The following is a 20314-nucleotide window of genomic DNA, read 5'->3' as shown; positions in this document are numbered from 1 at the left end:
AGCATTAAATAGCTTATATTGCAGCCCTAGAGATAGTGGCTGACAGAGGTGGATCCACGTGAGGACCATGGAGGCACATGCTCCGCTAGATTTTTATTAGATACAACAAGTATATGGTGCATTAAACAAAATGTTCTTCCTTCTAGTGGTTGTCCTTTCAACGTGAAATCATACATTGACCTTCACGTCCTATGTTAGAATAGCAACGACTGTGTCTTCTTTCTTTCTTTTATTATTTTCATTTTAAGTGCATTTTTTTTCTTTAAGCTTGGTCCCGTGTTCGAATCACAACGAGGGCGCTTATCTTTGCTTTTTACTTTTTATTTTATTTTTAAGTGATCTTTATTTATTTTTATTTTTTTTGAGAAATTGCACTGGGTAGTAAAAATCTTTCATGTATTTCAAAATATGCCGCCTGTTTTTTAAATTTTCAAATATAGCAAAAAATTTTACTTCTATTTGTAGTGTATCAGATACTTGTATCAGTAGTATATTAATAGTATATCAAACACTCATATCAGTAGTATATTAGATGTATATCACATATATATTGCACAAACACTCATATCAGTAGTATATCAGATGTATATCACATATATATTGCAAGTAGTGAGATATATTACAGATGAGTAAAGTTATCATTTTAAAATTGGACCTCCGGTTTTTTATAGTACTATATTGGAGAAAACTAAATATGGTTACTATTTTGCTAACTTTACTAAATGTTTGTTACATATTTCCTCCTTCGCTTGGTATAATCCGGTCTCAGGCTCTCCCACGACATCCCCTGGTGCAGTTGTCTCCGATATTGAAGTTTCAACTTCCTCTCCTAGTCCACCCTTGGATAGTATGGAGGGAGGAAACAATCTCATTCCATATATTCAAAAGCAAAAATCACCACGTAATGACAGTAATCTAGAGCCTACAGTGACACCCGTAGAGGTTGAAGACGATAATATAGAAGTTACTTCAATAGTAGTAAATCAACATCCAATGATGACAAGAGACAAAGTTGGGATCTTTAAGCTTTAAATACAGTGCCTACAAAGTATAGTTCCAATGTCATGATTTAACTAAGGAGCTATTTGGCAAGGAACAAAATACTATCGAAGAAGCCCTACTGTGCAAATAGTGGAAAGTGGCAATGCAATCAGAATTTGAAGCATTAATGCTAAACAAGACTTAGAGGTTAGTACCCTACAAACTCAATCTTAATGTTATATGAAATAAATGTATTTTTAGGGTGAAAAGAGATTCGAATAATATAGTGCAAAGACATAAAGCTAGGCTTGTTGCTAAAGGTTTTCATCAAACACCTGAAATTGATTTTTTAGAATTCTTTAGTCTAGTGGTACAGGCTCCAATCATTCAAGTTATTCTCGCTATAGTTGTTACCAATGGGTGGGAGATCAAATAACTTGACATTAATAATGCGTTCTTAAATGGTGAGTTACAAGAGACTATTTATATGAACCAACCTAAAGGGTTTGTCGATTCTAAGTATCCTACCTATGTGTGCGAGCTAGAAAAGACCCTCTATGGCCTAAAGCAAGCCCCTAGGGATTGGTATGGCAAGTTGAAATCAACGCTCCTAGCTTGAGGATTCGAAAATGCAAAGACAGACAATTCATTATTCATGTACAACACAGAGAAGTGTGTGATATGACTCCTAATTTATGTTGATGACATAATAGTGACAATAAATAATAGCAAACACATGAAAAAATTCAGAGAAGAGCTCGACAATAAATTTTTGTTGAAAGATATGGGGCAATTACACTATTTTCTCAGAATTGAAGTTAAAAGAACAGAGAAAGGCATTCATAAGTTAAAAGAACTATGTTGCAAACCTTCTGAAAAAGCTGAATCTGGAAAACCTCAAGGCCAGTCCAACGCCTATGATAGTTGGAAAAGAACTATACTAAAAAAATGAAGATGCAGTCGAAAATGCAAAAGAATATCAAAGTATAGTCGACAGCTTACATTACCTATATCACACTCGTCCAGATATCGCATTCACAGTGAATCGTCTAAATTAGTTTGTCTCAAATCCAAAAGAAAACCATCTTCGAGCTTTATAAACAAAACTCAGGTTTCTCAAAGGAACTATATATTTGAGGTTAAATATACACACCGCGACTAACCTATCAATCTCGGCATTCTCATATGCAGATTGCGCAAGCAATCCGAAAGATAGAAAATCTTAGTGGGTACTGTGTCTACCTGGGTGAGAATCTTGTCTCTTGGTCCTCAAAAAAGTAGAGCATGCATCGTGTCAAGATCAAGTTCTGAATCATATATAGTACAAATCTCTAGTCCAAACATCTGCCGAAATAACCTGGCTAAGTTCATTGCTTCATGAAATAAGGATAAAGGAACAACACAAATCTATGCTATGGTGTGGCAACCTCTCTGCCACTAAAACAAACCATGTTTACCATGCAATCACCAAACACGTTGAAATTGATCTGCACTTCGTAAGGAACAAAGTTCTTGATAAAGAACTTGAGATCAGGTACGTGCCAATAAAGGAGTAAATCATAGACGGTATGACTAAACCTCTTGGAACATCGTCATTTCATCTAATGCAAGTCAAACCCACCCTCAAGTTTGAGGGGGAATATTGAAACAAGTACTTAGTCATCATTTGATTTGATCTTGTAATTTCTTCATTGTAACTTCTTCCATATGAAACCTCCTATTTTCTAGGCCAACTATTTTAAAGCCTTCAAATTGTAACAACCTACAAGCTTGTACCTATAAATATCACTACGAACCTCAGTACTTTCAGTGAGAAGTTTCATAACATTTGTGTTACTCTACAAATAAACTCAAAAGAGTGTCAGTGGAGAGGATTTTAATGAAATTGTCAGAATACCCATAAGAAAAACAAGGGTGGATTGTTGGGTGTGGCATTTTGAGAAGAGGGGAATCTACACGGTCGAGAGCGGCTACAAGTTACTTATGCAAAAAAGTATTGCTTTTTCGAGTCACAATTATAACTCAGATTGCTAGAAATGTCTATGGAAACTCAAAATTCCCTCAAAGATATAGATGTTCATTTGGAGAGTTTATAATAATTGTATCCCAACTAGAGAAAATTTAATAAAGAGAGGTATGGAGGTTGTACCTTGTTGCCCATGTGTTCGGATTCAATTGAGACAATAGACCATATCCTCTTCAACTGTAAAAGGGCATGAAATCTGTGGAAGTTGGTGCTACCAAATTTCCAAATCCACAACAATTTTTATAATAGTATACACCAGACCAGCTTCATTATCCTGCTAGTGCCCTACTACGATAGAATTGGCGATTGTGAGCGTCACTTGTTGGTCCTTATGAAATGACAGAAACCATGCTTGCAACGCGAGGCCTTATCTTGATATTCTATTTTGGAAAAATTGAATCTACAATTACTTGGAAGAGATTATGAAAGGGGAAGACACTAGGGCGAAAAATAACGTCAGCGTACCTACCTCCGGCAATGAGGATTTGGAATCACCACATGGAAGATACCTGATTCGGGGTGGTGTAAAATTAATGTCGATGCAACATTCTGGTTGGCAACCAACTGAATGAGACTTGGGATTCATTCTCCTCTCCGTGTCGAAATTCTTGCATTGCTGGAAGGAGCTCTGCTGGCGAAGCACATAAATCTCTGTCAGGCTGTTTTTGAGTCGGACTCCCTCGCAGTGATCAAATTGATTGTTGGAGAGTTTGAAGACCTTGGTGAAAATAGAACTTTGATTCAGGATATTCGTGTCTTCCCTTCTACTGGAAATTATCATTTTGTATATGTCCCAAGAAAGGCAAATAATCTAGCTCTTAATTTAGCTGTAGAAGCTATTTCTTTAAATGTGGGCATGAGCTGGAGTTCTCAGTCTTCCAGCTGACTTCTAAATGAAGCCAGAACAAAAGTTAGCCAGCATGTAGCCCCTATGGCAATTGAGCCTTTTTTAGCTAATATGACATACTACGTTAGTTTTTATGTCATTTTTTAAAGAGAAAATACTTGGGTCATAATCGATAAAAACCTATTTATTTGTTCACAATCATTCAAAAATAACAATTTATTATTATTTTAAATAATTATCTCTTTTGCATTTTTCTCTCTTAGTGTGGTCAACACAAATTTTAATAAATTAAAAATGTTAACTATTTTATTATTTAAAAATAATTTTACGTCTGTTTAGTCTTCCCTCTTCTCTCTTCTCTACTCCCTCCTCACTCCCGATGGGTGCTCAAGCTAGTCCAACGACCATCGTCTACCATCGTTTTTATCTTTTTAATGGTCATTTTTCTCTTCCTCATCTATCGATTACCTCATCGCCGCCATCTTCACTTACTATCCCTCCCCAACCAAATGATTTGTTATATATTTGAGAGAAGTAGATCTGAAACGGGGATGGAGGGAGAGTCGATGAGCGCGGAAGAGAGGGAAGATTGCGACGACCGACTGCCAAAAGACAACAGAAGGAGGAGGAGGGGACATTTACCAAAATGACCCAAAGTTAAAAGACTAGTTTTTCTAACCCAAAAAAGTTTTTTTTTTCCTGAAACGTGAAAGAATATGATTGGACAATTATGACCCCTTGTTTTAAATGAATCCATGGGACCTTGTCTTTAACTCTTGCGCTCTTAAACTTTGGAGGAAGAACCGCTGGAATCTTTTGCATCAAATTTTCGATTCTTGCATGAGATTTCGATCGTTTTCTCAAATTTGAAATTTGAATATTTGAGGTTAATTCACTTTTTTCTAGTTTATACTCTTTCTGTCGCTTCTAGGGCTAGGATTTTTGTTTTTCCGACAAATAAAGGGTAGTTTCTGACGATTATACGATGATTTTTAGTTGAAAGGTTATCAGGTTTAGGGTTTCAGTAGTTTCTAAATGTGATGAGACTGCTAATTTTTTTTTTTAAAAAAAAGAATAGTGATTTCGATTTGCAAATGGGATGAGAATTTCTGGTTTCCTGGAAAATAAAACCGTGGACAAAAATATAATAAAAAACTTATGCAAGTTTTGTCTAAGTTATAGACTCTACATTTTCCACGCATAACTCAAGCACGATCTTGCCTGGGAAATAAGGAAAAGGCCAAAACTCATGTGATTTTTGTTCGAGGGCCTCTGCCTTATTTTTTGGGAATGATCTCAATTAGAAATTTCTTTTAGAAATTATATAATGGCATGGGTGTATTTACGAGAGGCCTAGGGGGCTCGAGGCCCCCTCGAGTGTGCCTTGCCCCCTTCTTATATCCGAGTTAGATTCCTACAATGGTGATTCTTTAATATGTTTTATGAACGATTCTTATGCTATATAAAATAGATTAAGATTGCCCATTGCAAGAATTAAACTCAAGTGCAAGAAGAGGGCAAGTCACACTTATTCCACCAAGCCAAAGAAAACTTTATTTAAAATTATAACCAATAATATATATATAATAAATTTTAGGGGCTCAAGCTCCTAGGGTTCCCGTAAATTTGCCCCTGCCACTGCATAATTATATTGAAGAAATTTACGAGGAAGATCATGTCGATTTTTGGTCTCTATTTTTGTCAATTGCTTAATTTTTTAGGCAAATTCGCCCGAGTTTTCATTAAGAAATAATAAATTCTTTTCTCAGATAAAAATCAATCATCTTCATTTTTAAAAAAATTAGCAGCACCGCCACATTTAGAAAGGGTTGAAACCCTAATCTCAACAACCTTTCAACTAAAAATTATTGTCTTACCCCATAAAACTTTAGCTCTATTCACCTGAAAAACAAAAAATCTAGCCCCATAAGTGACGAAAAGAGTATAAAGTAAAGAAAATCCAATTGACCTTGAAGATTCGAATTTGAGATAAAAAAGTTCCAATGATTCTTCCTCCCAAGTTTGAGAGTGCAATATTCAAAGACAGGGTCTCATGGTTTCATTTTAAACAAGGACATAATTGTCCATTCACATCCCTTAATGCTCATAATCCTATATTGCTTATGTTGTAAGTAAGTTAAATCAATACACTCATAATCCTAGTAATGAACATTGGAATGCACTCCATTGTTGGTTGAGATATCCATGAATTTGTGTTTGAATTTTAACAAATTTCTTGCTGTGTTAAGATGTTTTTGTGATGCAAATTGGATGATAAATAACGATGAAGTAAGTTCTACTAGTGGATACGTGTTCACTCTAGGTGGATGAGCTGTTTCATGAAAATCATCTAACAGACGTGTTTTGTTCACTCTACCATGGAATCAGAATTCATAGCTCTTGAACTAGCAGGTCAAACTGTGTGGTTGAAAAACCTATTAGGTGACTTTCCATTGTGGAAGTCATCTGTCTTAGTATCTTAACATTGTGGTTCACAGGTTGCTATTGAGTATCCAAAAATTATGCGTATAATAGTAAGAGAAGATATACTCGCATTAGATATGGTGTAGTTAAACAACTCTTAAGGAATGAAGTAATCTATTTGGAATTTGTGAGATCTGAGAGGAACTTGACAGATCCTTTAACAAAAGTGTTAACTAAAAAAGTTATTCAAGAAGCTTCAGAGGAGATGAGACTTAAACCCTTAGATTGATAACTATGGTGGAAACTATTATCAAGTGGTCAAATGAAGCCACATGTTGTAGCATTTAAATCCATAATCCTATCAAATCCATTCTAGTTTTCCTTTTATACTAAGAGAAAAGATTCATAGATAAAGAAATATAGTTTTAACTTTTGACTATTGTTTCTTTTTCAAGAACTTCTGTGTATGTGTACGTGTACGTGTACGTGTAGAGTCTCAAACATTAATCAACTTTTACATTTTTGAACTATTTTGTTCGATCTAATCAAAATTTCGAGTTATTCCATAAGTATATCCAATTTGACTCGTTTTATCATTTAAGCTTGGTCTGACTCAATCCATATTCAACTACCTCACATATTCATTTACTCGTAATGGAAGAAGATAGGACGTCGAACTTCAATAGCCAGGTTGATGAGTTATTATCGATTGATGGATGATTTTGATGAAATATGAGTATGACAGGTCTCATTACTTCATAGGTCTATTATTGAGTGGTCAACCGTGATTTAGACTTGATGAAGTTGTTTAGATGAGTGTGAAGGTTAGTTACCTTCCATGAAACAATAAGAGATTTTTTCTTTCTAAAGCACTCATAAGAATTTAAGGTGTGTGTGCATGACCTTTAACAACACTTTAACAAAATTGTATCGCGGAGCAACACACATTCAGGAATGAATAAGTATTGTGAGGATCTGAACTTGAGCATTTGGAAGTTCAAGAAGTGTTTCACTTTCATAAGCTATAGTGTTGCCTTATTTCACTATGCATTAATTCAATCGAAAAATATTAATACTCAAGTAACAAGTTCTTCTTTTAAAAAAAAAATATATATATATATATATTTTAAAACTAGTTAGGTCATTCGTGGGATGGGGGTGACTAGATTTTTTCTTCCAAAGAAGTCTCCAAAGGAAGTATAGTCCTAAATTTGTGGAATTGAAAAGTTTTCTTTTGCTAAAATTGAAATAACCAAATTTAAGTTTTCTTATTAAATGTTTAGTATCTTTAAGAATTTGACTTCTACAACACGTCCCTTCATTCTTCTCTTCTTCTGTTTTCTCTTTACCGTTCCAGCTCCTAATCACGATTGCATGTGTCTTGGAGTTGCTACATTAATTTCGGGAGGCGAATAGTTGAATTCTGATTGTACTATGACCGAGTCGAAATTTCGCTTAAGGACAATGGCTTTACCAACAATTTTATAAGTTCATTTTTCCAACACTTGGGACATCTTTAATACTAAATTTATGCCTCTTAAAATATCACTTATTGCAACACCTTTGCAGCTATCTTTCTTCATGCCAAATATCCTCTATAGAGTATCCTCTATAGAGTGTCATACGACAAACCTCTAAAATCTGTTGCTTCTCATGAATCTGCGCATAATATGGTAACGACTTAACTTGTAAAGGAATGACTCATACGAATAGCAGTATTTTACCTTGCGAGTTTTGATAGTGAGACTAAGTTTTGTGCATTTTAAGTTTGTTTGGGAGAGTTTTTATTAGCTTTGGATATATGAGATTTTGGGGAGGGGGGGTTGTTTTTGAATAACGTTGTTGAATTTTAAGTGAATTGTGATAGAGTTTGTGTGAATGTTTTTTAGACTTTGTGAGAGTAAGTTTTGTGAATTTGGAAGTTGTTTTCATGAGTTTTTGTTAACTTTTAATGCTTACTTTGAGTTCATGCATATGCAAAGCTTGAATAACATTTTTAGTTTGTGGCATGTGCAAAGCTTGAATGTTTTGTTTGACACGTGGAATGAGTTAGAATTGGAAGTTTGTTTGAATGGAAGTGGTAAGTTTGTTTGAACTGTTGAGTTATTAAGTGTTTTTGGATAACATTGTTGAATTTTAAGTGAATTGTGATAGAGTTTGTGGGCATGTTTTTTAGACTTAGTGATAGTAAGTTTTGTGAATTTGAAAGTTGTTTTAATGATTTAACTTTTAATGCTTACTCTGAGTTCATGCATATGAAGTGAGAATAACATTTTTAGTTCATGGCATGTGCAATTAGTTTGTTATGTGGAATGAGTTAGAATTGGAAGTTTGTTTGAATAGAAATTGTGAGTTAACTTGTGGAAGTATTTGTTAACATAAGTTTATTTGTTATTTATTTTTTCAGGTCCGTTCGATTTCTGTATCGAAAGCTTCTGAAAAGTTGATTATCTCTCGTGAAGAATTTGATGATATGAGACATTTTCATATGTTTAGGTTTTTTATTTTGAGACTTCTTAGAATATGTTGTTTAATTTTTGTTTGTATCAACTTCTTGTACTTTTTGTAAAATTAAATTTTATTTTATATTATAAGTTTTATATGAAATTCAATCTATGACATTTAGGTTTATTGTTGCAAAAAAAAAAAAAAAGAAAAGAAAAGAAAAGGAAAAAAAAACACCTTCGAAGACGAAAACGGATTTGGTCGCCAAAGACATCTTCCACGGCGAATTTCAAGAAAAGTCTATTAGTTGCCTACATCAAAATAGTACATAGTTGTAAAGTTATTACAAAAATGGCCAATAATTTCATCATTATTTTATTGGTCAAAGGCACTCATTAATAACTCTTTAAAAGTTTTCTTTAGGTCAATAGTGTGGAAAAGTTATATATTTGAATTCTCACTATATTATTTAAATTATAATACCTTTAAAAAAATTATTATTAAAATGCTCCTCGACTTTGGGTCGGGAGATTACAAGTATACCTTCATCTTTTTGTCATGTCAATGAATGAATACACCATCAATTTCAAAATGGACAAAATTAAAAACAAACTATATACATATCATTAGCATTTGGTATAATTTAGCACAAACCCATTTCAGCTCTAGCCTAGACATACCCAGAACTCGCTTGCGCGAGATTCTCGGATCACTGATTGCTTCTTACCCTAAACTAGAATGTCACGTAATCAAATGATCTCTACATGACTTGCCATCTCCATGATCTTAGGAGGGGAAGAATTGGGGAGATTTTGCTCGAGATTGGCCTTGATTGTCCAAATCAAAACCAAGCACACCATAACAACTGAGACAAAAGCCAGGCCTGCCCAAACCATGTGGGCATATTGGTCCAAAGGCTTACAATGGTGTTCCAAGATGTTGGAGAAGGCATCTTTCACTGTTTGGCATTCCACAAGGCTTTCCATGCCTGGATACACATTGAGGAAATCTTGTATTGAGTTTGTGTAGGCCTCCACTGTTTTGTACTCTGAGTTGGACATGAACTGCCCATTCTCACACCCTCCTCCTCCGCTGCTTTCGTCAGAACATGTAAGAAGCTTCAGCACCTAAGATCAATGTCGATGGAAATGTTAAATGTCAATGTTGAAAAAGTAGATCGTAGGAAGAACTTAAAAACTCATTAAGCATTACTGGAAAGTCGAAATTTTACTTTTTCTCCGTTGGTGATGCAAATATAGTTCCACATCGATTAAAAGTAGAGAAGATCTTTCTTGTTACATGACTCTTTTGGGTGGAAAAAAAAAGTAAAATCTTGCAGGTTTTGACCCAAAAATGAACAAAAGTGTACTAACATTATTGTTACCTTGACACGAATTTAATATAGTCTTACACCTATTTGAAATGAGAACGATTTGATTCTTAGTATGAATACGAAGACAACATTTATATTGGTACAAGATGCTTTTGAGTGAAAATCGAAGAAAAATCACGTAGGAAGACTTAGGCTCAAAGTGAACATATACCGTACATTTCATAGTTATGGATGGATCTATTGTGCTAATATATTTAGTTAACTTAGGAATGCTAACATAGTCCTATTTCACTTAGAAATGAGAAATATTCTTAGTATAAAGATAAACACAACATTTCTATCGGTACGGGATTTTCTTAGGTGAAGATCGAAGCAAAACGATGCAGGATTCACATATAAAGTGAATAATATCGTAGGATTGTAACATATTTACCTTGGGGATGTCTCCGATTCGAATGGTGTTTGCTGCACAGTTTTGAGGTTGGTATTCATAATATGGAGGTGCTGAGAAAGGGTTGCAAACCAGAGAAATATCTGGATATGATACTGCAATTTGTGTGTTGACCTGAAAAAACAAAGGATAGGGTCAAATTACTCTGTTTTTAAAACTCTTTCATGACAAAAAAAAAAAGACTAACAGTTTTACCTGATTGACAAGTTCATAAATCTCTGAACTGAGACCAGTTAGAACTGACTTTGCAGTTAGAAGTTGCTCACATGGAAGAATAGAACTGAGGCTGTTGTTGTTTGGATTTTCTTGAAACATTTCAAGAGCTGTGCAGGTGTCACTTGAGAAACTGACAAATCAAACAGCACACAAACATTATAATTCACTTTATTTTCTCCCGAACCCATTTGATAGCCGTTTTATTTTTTGTTTTTTGTGTTTGAAAATTCAGTTTATAAACAATACTTCTAAGCATGTTTTTCTGTTTTCTAGAAACGTTTGTAAAATTCAGACGAGTGAAACGGTTATCATCTTAAAAACTTATTTTTGGAAACCACCTACAGGTGGTGGTGTAGTGGGTTTGTTGCCGAATAGGTCCTCAGTTCAAACCCCACAAGGCGTGTAGCCACCAACCGGACTTTCCCCCATTCGGGGAAGTAACATTAGTTATCGTGTTGGGTGGCCATCTACACCCCCGATTATAGAGATCCGACTAGTGAAACGTTATCGATTTCGGGCACTAAAAAAACCTTATTTGTGGAAAATTTTCTAATTTGGACAAAACACAAAAATTGAAGTTTAAATATAATAGAGTATAGAGAGAGATATACTTGTGGAAGAAAAGATACAAGCCAAAGAAGATCCAACAGAGAACAGTGAGAAACCAGGAGAGTAGGATGAAACTGCAAGAAAAAGAAAAAAAGAAATGAAATGGATGAAGAAATTAGAAGTTGTGTTATTTGTGTGGGTGTTTTAATTAATTAATTAATTAATAAAGAAGGAACATGAGATTTGAAGGTTACATGTGAAATAATCTTTGTAATCTGTGAATCCAAAAAACTGCAAAAACAAACAAAGAAATTGGAAATGTTGGGTCAAAAAGCTTGCTGTGTTTGATATAAATTATGTAAATTAATTAGAAACCTTGCAGAAAATCCCACCTAATACAGCAATTACAGCACCCAAGTTCAAGCAAATTGTAACCATGGTTACTATGTACCTGCAACAATGCATCAAATTGAGAGAGAGATAGAAAACTAGGCTAAATTTGTACGGTTAAATTACAAGTTTAATCTTGTGATTTTTAGAGTTGTATTGAATGAGTCCTCTAACTATAGAAGTGTCTCGTAAGTCTTTAAATAGTCAAAATTTTGTAACTTTTCAAGGCCAATATGACCCATTCAACAATTTTTTTTTTCAAATTTAGAGACTTATTAAATAGAAAATTGAAAATTAAGAGATTTGTAAAACACTACCTTGGAGCTAGTCCATGGGCTTATTGGACAAACAACCAAGTTCATAAATCAAGCTCGTAATTTAACCTTTCATTTTTCAAGGCTTAATGTTTTTTGAGTTCCGATCCCATTCTTCTCTCATTTGTTTTTTTGAAAAGAAACCATCTAAGTTAAAATATATTCTAAACATTAAAAGATTGAAAATAAAATTGAAATTTTCATAACACTAAAAGATGAGCGTAAGAAGAAACATTTTGTATAGCGTTTAATTAGTTTGTTTCAATTTTGCTCCAAATAAAAGTCGTTAAACAAGAATATATTCTTTTAAGCAAATAAAAGATCAAAGATGAAACTATCAAAATTTTCGCAACTCTAAAAGTTCAATGATCTGCCACATAATTTAGCGAAAATATAATGAAAACGTCAGATTGAGAGAGTGAGAGTGAGAGAGTTATACACTATATTGAGGCCCTTGTGGATCAAGTGCCTATTCTTGGTAGCATGCCATTGAATATTTGCAGCTTGAGCATCAAGTTGGTGAGAAGTAGAAGTCAAAATTGCAGAAGTTTGCTCATTTCCATTGGAGGCTTCCAAGTTAGTGATCATGTCCTTCATGGCTGAAGTTGTGTTTTGTATAGTTTTTGATGCTCCATTGGCTGTCTCTATTATGATCTTCACCACTTCCTTTGCCTCTCTATCAAATCTACTGCTCCCTCCAATGACCACCCCACATCCCACTCTGCCCAACAATTAATTCCCATCTCAAAATTCTACTCAAATTATTAAATAATAATAGCTTTCAAAGTTTAACTAATTTTTTCATTCATTTTAGTCTTATACTACCACGGTTAACTGAATGATATATAATATCAATGATGATAATAGGATGGGGTCGGGCTGGGATGGTCATCCCCATCCCCGTCTCATTAGAGATTTTTTCCTCATCCTCGCCCCCGTCCCAAATTTTTGGGGTGGGGATTGCTAGGAGAATAGGTATTCGTGTGTGTGTATATATATATATAGATTAGTTTTTTAAATCTTTTTAAAAATGATTTATAAATATTTTAATTCTTTAAAAAATATAAACGTTTTCTTTTAAGTAAAGAAAAAGTGGCTAAATGGACTATTGGACTTGGATTTTTTAAAAACAAAAATTTAAAAAGTATTTATAAAAATTAATATCTATTAATATTATTATATATAAAAATGATTAAAATTACTAAAATATTAAACAGGGTGCGTCTGGTCAGGGACTTCGATTAGGATCCTCAGTTTAACCTCGTCTTTGGTCAAATTGGAGATTTCCCGACCCTATCGGATAGGATACCTACAAGGTCCTGCGAGTTTTTTTTTTTTTTTGTCATCCGTACCTAATATGCCTATTAGACAAATATAGTGGCGATGAAATAAGTTTGAAGGACTTACATGGCTAAAATAGTGAAGAAAGAAGCCAAAAGAATGGTCCATAGGTAAAACTTTTGGCCACAATGAGGCATTTTCTTCATCTTTTTCTTTGCCCTTCCCTTGCAACACCATAGAGTTGCACCCAAAAATCCTCCATATGCTATTCCACACAAAAGCCATACCACTCCTATTCCATACCCTGCAACTCCTGTGAATATTGTTGACTGAAACAAGCAACAAAGAAGAAGATTTTAAAAATTTTAAAATTTTATGGGTTAGATAAGGTTGATTTATGAAATTTTTAAAAGGTAAAAATGAGTTTGGGTTGAATTGAAACAATCTAAATTTACCAGTTTTTTAATTACTGGAATATGCATATGTGATCTATTTTAGTTCTATTTCATTTAGTTTTCATTCTTTATAGAATTTTTTACTCCAAAAATTTTAATGACTAATTTCTCAAATTCTTGGAATATAATATTTCAAAATATGAAAACTTGACATCGGAGTAAATAAATGCTTCTGAGACTAATATTTTCACTATTTTTTTTCTTTTATAAAAACCTGGAATAATGATCTCCAACCAAACCAATTCAATGTAAATATTTCATAGCTGGACTGAGTTAGATTATTCGAGTTGGGTCGAAATCTATAATTTAAATTGCTTGAGTTGGATAAATTTACAATTCAAATAATTAGGTTGGATCGACAAAGTCTCCGACACAATTCAATCTAACCCAACCTAAGAACACCATAAATAGTCTCCTACTTGTCATATTATCATTTCGAATAATATAATATTTTTCTCTCTATCAGTTAGCATGAAGAGAAATATTTCTTTACGAAAGAAAGAAAAAAATAGCTGTAAAATTTTTATTGGCGAAACTAAGTATTATTAGTTTGTTATTTATTTGGAGAGAGAGAAAATTTACAGTCCAATAGTGTTTGTTGGTGATGTTATATCCACCTCTGTATTTCTTGAAGTGGTTCAAAGGATCAACTCTAACTGTATCATCTTTTTCTTTGACTGTTTCCAACCCATCATTTCTCTGCACCAAATCTCTTCCTGCATAATTATAAAATACAAATTTTGATTTTTAAACCCAATTCTTTGGCTTTTATATCAGTTAATTAATTGAAGTAAAAAACTAATTTGAGTTTTACCATCTAATTGGGATGAGATAATTTTCTGTCCCACAGTTTCCGGGAAAATCCAGGCTGAGCTCACCAACACCCAAACCAGAGGAATTATTACCATCATTTTGTTAACCCCATTTCTGGATTCCATCATCTGAAAAAAGGAAAAAAAAAAAGATCATATGAAAGTTTTGTTGGAATAGAAGGGGAATTTCGTTGTTGTGCCGTGAAAAAGACCACTGCTTTGAAAGTAGTTCGGCACGACCTTGGTGGTACATCGTATTTCTTGAATGGAAAAGATTTAACAAGTTTTTACGAAAATTATTATGAAAGAGAAAAACAGAAAGAAAGAAATTAACCAACCTGGTAATGGAGTTTGATGTTTGGGAGCTGAGAAAATGGGGAGAAAGTGAAAAGAAGGGAAAATAGTGAAAAGGTTTTGCTTGAAGAAGATGGTTTCATAAACAGAGAATGACTAATTTCACAAGAAAGGAACAATAATAACTAAAACTTTTTTTTTTCCGAAAAAACTTCATGAAATTAAATCTTAGAGAGAGAGAGAGAGTACCTGGGGGATGAGAGAGAAGCTGGTGGGTGATGCTCTGATCAGAGTCTCCAAGTTTGCAGGAAAGAAACGACAGAACAGAGAACCACATCGGAAACTTGGGAATCGGTCGGAAAATGAAACATATTTATGATCAAACAAAACAAAAAAGGAAAAAAGAAGGAAAGAAAATGTTGAGAGCAGAGAGTTGAAAGAAACAGAGGATTTGACTAACAAAACCACATTGTCAATTACGGCCTTAATATCTAGAGAGAGAGAAGTTTGGTGTTATTCAACTTTTGCGATCGTATGGAATTTCCCACATTAAACAAAAAAAAAATGTAGTTAAACTAGATTAAATTCTCATCGACATGTTGACATTCTCATCCATATTTCTAAATATTAATGGGTTCGACATCGTCATGAATAGTGAATTGACATTTTTATAGCATCACACGGAAATTGATAACATATAATAATATCAATGATTCTCAATAATATTAATAAATTTGATAACTAAAAGAGAAAAAGGTAAAAACAGAGATTTTTTTTTTTCAAATAAGGAATTGTCAAATTTTAAATGGTGGTAGGATTGATAAAGGATCAAGTATTTTCCTACTAGTCAATTAAGCATAAATCAAGTGATTAAAACATCTATCTTCAACTAAAAGATTGTCCACATATTGTACCAAGTAACAATATAAATAAATCTTAAAAGAGTGAAATATTTATTATAAATTTTTACAAAAATATTACTTGACAACCGCATTTTATCGATATTTTTATTAAAAAAATAGTTTTATTTGTTTCTCCTCTGGAAGTCAAAGAAGTGGTTCTTGTGAAATGAGGGGTTTGGTCATATATGGAGTGAGTTTCTTCGTCATATCTTTTGGGGAAAAGGGAAATTTGGTTGGTGGGTTCGAATTTTCAAATTCAGGAAATTAAATGTGGAGAAAAAGAGCTCAAAAGTGGGAAAGAAAAGAAAGCCAAACTTCAAACAGTCATACACGTCTCTCTTTCTCTAGGAAGTCCTAAAAGATGGCAACAAAACAAATGGAAAGCAGCTTAAAGATATCGATATTTATAGAAAATTTATAAAAAATATAAAATTCGTAATAAATATTTCACAAAAAAAAATTATTAATATTAATGTTATGTCTATATTAATAATGATATTATATTGATTTTTTGTGATACTAGGAGTATGTCGATTCATGATATTTATGAAAATGTCGACAGAACTTTAATACCTGGTTGAAAGAGGCAATTTTTCCTTTTTTTCTTTTACAAAAATATTACAGCACTGTTAGTTTTCTTTGGTTGACCCTTGTTAAATGTTTTTTTATTTCTTCATTTTTAAATTGATATTTTTTTTTTCTGAATTAAGTCCTTAGATTACTAAAAGTTATAAAAATCACGATATCAAAATCTGAAATGGTAATTTTTACAAGTTTGTTAATAAGTCAAGTTACTGATGATGTTCTTTTAAGAAAGAAGTTACTATGGATTAAGTAATACAAAATGAGTAAGTTTTTTTTTATATTTTAGGTAACTGATATAGAGTTAAAATATAAAGTATTTTAAAAATAAATAATAAAGTGTATTTTAACGTCAGCTCATCATTTTGTCAATTAATTTCAACGTTTTGTGACAATAAAAACTTAGTACAAAAAATTAAATATATAAAGAATGAAATTGAATTTTTTAAAAGATTAAGGACTAATTTGAAAAGAAAAAATGTAAATATTAGAAACTAAAATATATATTTTACTTTTTTTTTAGTTATAGTCTTGTATAGTTAAAACCATAGCATAAATTAACCCATTTATTGATTAATTTTGATTACTAATTCTAACCAAATTAACCTATATATTGTATGTAAAAAAAAAAAAAACAAATAGTAACATATACATATTGATTAACTATATGTCACCCATTAACCTATATCATGGGTTATCATGAGTTTGAAGGATCTTTGCGGTGTTATCTTCTTTAGCAAGGGGACATAGATGAAAATTATTATGCTGGCTCCCTTGGCGTAGGGCTTGTGAGGTTGAGAAAAGCGATTGTTAGGAGTTTGATATCAAGAATTTTCTTTTGTTTCTTTTTGAAGGTTAATTTTGTTAAAAAAAAAAGGACTATGTCATCGATTAATTAACTATAATCATTGATATATATATATATATTATTAGTTGTTTGATTCGTAAATTCTACTTAGAAGAATTGTCAAATTTGCACTACTCCGTCTCTGAATAAAGGGATTATACTAAACCTGTAAAAAAAAAAATTACATACTAGTTGTGCTACTATACACACTTTGATGCTTAAATTATATTACAACCAGGTTCGTATGAAGCGTAGCAAGAGTTAGAGTTCCGTAGAGTATCTTGATTATGAGTCTTCTTTCCATTTATAGAAGAGAGTCTAAAGTCATCTGATATCTTTTCTTTTTGAATTCTTTAAATGACGGGATGTTAAATTTCATGGCCTGCTTTGTCATCACGTGAGGGAATTGCTTCGAATTTAGAGACCATCTCTTTGATCACAGACCAAGCAATGGGCAGCGAGTCCATGGGTTGGTCATCCTTGCTAGGCCACGAGTGAGCTAAGGTTGATCAGTCCATCAGGGTCACTACCGACCTAAAGTTGGTCGACCCACTAGGGCCATGACTGAGCCAAGAGTGAGTCGACAAGCCCGTGCCACACATGGTTGGTCCTAACTAGGTCTGTCTTCGAGGTTCAACTCATTGATTAGCATCCTTGATCTTGACTGGTGTGGTTCATATGCATGACTCATAGAGTTAAATTTTACCCATAACATTAGCAACTTTTAATTATTATTTTTGTAATATTTTATCTAAATTAGGTTAGCTTTGTAGTTACCTGAAAGAATAAAATTTGAAATTAAAATTTCTTAGAATTTTAGAGAAATATTAAAAACATTGCTCCAACGGTAACCTAAATCCTCTAAATTTCCGTGAACTCACTAAGCTTGTCACAAGTCAATTTTAACAGGTATAATTGAAAAATATTAAAACATAAAGAATTAAATTCAAACACAATTGAAAAATTCATAAACATGAAAGATAAAAAAATGATTTTAACTGAAGTATTCAAAAGTAATTTCCTTTGTTGTAAAAATTTCCTTTGTTTTACATTGCTGCCAGCCGCCAAGGCAAAGCATCAAGGAAAGATCCATGCATCTCCAAATTTCACGAGCACTCAAGTTGTTCTCTTTTTTTTTTTTTTTCAAAGTAGAAGTTTTCTACTTACTATTACTACAGGTGACGTTTTTATTTTTATAAAGGGGATATTTATCTCTAATTTTAGAAAAACAAATATTTCAGACGACGTTGGCATCCATCTAAAAGTCAAATCTTAGTTCTCTAATTTTATAAAATTCAAAAAGAAGTGTTAAATTGCAATGATTCAAGAGTTTGATTGTAACAATTATAATAATTTAAGTAATATGGTTGATTCATTTTACAATAATTTCGTAATTTAGTAAGTTTAAAAATGTGATGGATCAAATCGAATGATTTCAAGGTGTGATTCTAATTGCCAACTTTGCAAAATATATATATATATATATATATATATAGTTTTTTTTAATAAAGTTTTAGATGGATTTTTTAGCTTTTCTAAATGAAAATGGGGTTTTTCCAGTTAAAATGCGAGAAAATCACATTATAATAGTAAACTTGATGAAAATTTTTATTTTAAGAGTATTTTTTTTAATAAAATAACGGCAACTTAATAATATTTTTTCTTCTTAATTTGTTATTTGAAAATAAATAAAAAATTAGTTTCCATGTCGTCCTCTTTTAGTAGCGACTTAGGATCCGATGAGGATTTAGCTCGTAGGTTAGAGTCCGAGCTCGAAGAGATAGAAAACTTTAGGTTCTCCGACGACGGGGAGGATAGTGATGCTTCCACCTCGGGTCAGGGTTTGGAATACCCTTCTAGGATACCCGAGCACTACCTCGGCCCCCTTCGTAGGGGGTTTGCTATCCCTGAAAACATCCTCCTTAGGATTCCAGAGGAGGGGGAGAGAGCTGACAATCCTCCAGAGGGATGGGTCACTCTCTACTTCAAAATGTTTGAGTACGGCCTCAGACTTCCCCTTCACCCTTTCGTCCAAGAGTTTCTTTTCCGAACTGGGCTGGCTCCAGCTCAAGTGGCCCCCAATGGATGGGGTGTCATTTTTGCTTTGGCCATCCTTTTTTGGTTACGAGCTCGGGACAATGAAGAGGTCGAGCTATTAGATGTTGATCAGCTCCTCACGTGCTTCGAAGCGAAAAGGATAGCTAAGAAGCCTGGTCGGTACTATATGTGCGCAAGGAAAGGCGTAGGAGGTATAGTTAAGGGGCCGACCTCCATCAAAGGATGGGTGAGGAAGTGGTTCTACGCTTCTGGGGAATGGCTTGCAAAGGACGAGTCAGGTCGTTCCTTCTTTGACGTTCCCACTAGGTTTGGGAACCTAGGTATGAAGTAGTTCTTGCTTTTCATGATAAGCTTTCTTTCTTGTTATTCAGGTCTAACTCGGATTTTGTCTTGTGCAGTATCAATCCGGCCAGTTCCCGAGCTTACTCAAGCCTCCTTCGACACGCTGAAATATTACAAGGAGCACTTTCCGAGGGGCAGGAAGGTCGGAACCTTGGTGACCGACAAGCTGCTGCTCGAGTCCGGGTTGTTAGATTACAACCCCGCAGTTCGTCCCATTGAAACCTCAAGGCCGAACTCCGAACTAGGTATGCCGAGCTCGCTACCCCCCATCTTTCCTCTGATTTTGTGCTAACTTTCTGTTCTTTGTTTCGTAGCCATGGTTTGCAGATTTGCGAGTAACGTAAAGCGCAAGTCCAAGGGCCGAGCCCATGCTCTCGAGGCCGCCTAGAGTTCGGAACCTGCAACTCCTGCTGTGGCAGGGCCAGCCTCTGATGATCCAACCCCAGTGATAGAGCTGGAGTCTTCTGGAGGTCCTTCGCGGGAGAAGCGCCCAAGGGGTCAGACCGAGGCGGTGGACGTCTCGCCTTTGGGCGAGGAGGTGGGGGAGGCGGCCCCTCTGAAGCGGAGGAAGAAGAAAAAGAAAACCACCTCCCCCTTGGAGGTCGGAGCTTGTGGGGTCCTGCCCGCGAGCTTCGCAGATCGGGTGGACGATCCTGAAGCCAGGATGGGCGGGACGTCCGACGTGACAGCACGGTTCAGAATTGAACCGTCAAGTTCTGGGGTGAGGGACCAGGTGTCCCGCATCTCAGCTGCAAGTTTGGACCG

The 20314-nt window shown here is 34.1% G+C and overlaps 1 protein-coding gene across 2 annotated transcripts; it reads right to left on the bottom strand.

The window, feature by feature from the left end:
- Positions 1–9188: 9188 nt before the first annotated feature.
- On the bottom strand, positions 9189–15298 carry LOC111015167 (uncharacterized). Of its 2 annotated transcripts, XM_022290095.2 has the most exons (12): positions 15068–15298; positions 14863–14889; positions 14527–14653; positions 14295–14428; positions 13384–13586; positions 12416–12697; positions 11665–11723; positions 11527–11563; positions 11335–11406; positions 10703–10853; positions 10490–10621; positions 9189–9850 (listed from the first exon to the last, which is right to left on the bottom strand). In XM_022290095.2, the coding sequence occupies exons 3-12, from the start codon at positions 14651–14653 to the stop codon at positions 9473–9475; spliced, it is 1575 nt and encodes a 524-aa protein (XP_022145787.1). In that variant the 5' UTR covers positions 14863–14889; positions 15068–15298; the 3' UTR covers positions 9189–9472. The 2 variants fall into 2 exon arrangements, with proteins under 2 accessions (XP_022145787.1, XP_022145786.1); XM_022290094.2 differs by lacking the exon at positions 14863–14889.
- Between the last annotated feature and the right edge of the window lie 5016 nt (positions 15299–20314).

Source organism: Momordica charantia (genome assembly GCF_013281855.1).
Source record: "Momordica charantia cultivar OHB3-1 chromosome 5 unlocalized genomic scaffold, Mcharantia_2.0 BLBB01000005.1, whole genome shotgun sequence".
Classification (NCBI taxonomy): Eukaryota; Viridiplantae; Streptophyta; class Magnoliopsida; order Cucurbitales; family Cucurbitaceae; genus Momordica; species Momordica charantia.
The sequence above is the reverse complement of the archived record's forward strand: the minus strand, read 5'-3'. Positions and strand labels throughout refer to the sequence as shown.

Excerpts from the sequence above, each read along its gene's own strand:
- LOC111015167 (XM_022290095.2), bottom strand. The coding sequence starts at position 14,653 with ATGATGGAATCCAGAAATGGGGTTAACAAAATGATGGTAATAATTCCT. Across the intron at positions 14,429-14,526 it reads TATCTCATCCCAATTAGATG|GAAGAGATTTGGTGCAGAGA; the intron begins GTAAAACTCAAA and ends ATAATTATGCAG. Across the intron at positions 9,851-10,489 it reads GAATCGGAGACATCCCCAAG|GTGCTGAAGCTTCTTACATG; the intron begins GTAAATATGTTA and ends CATTGATCTTAG.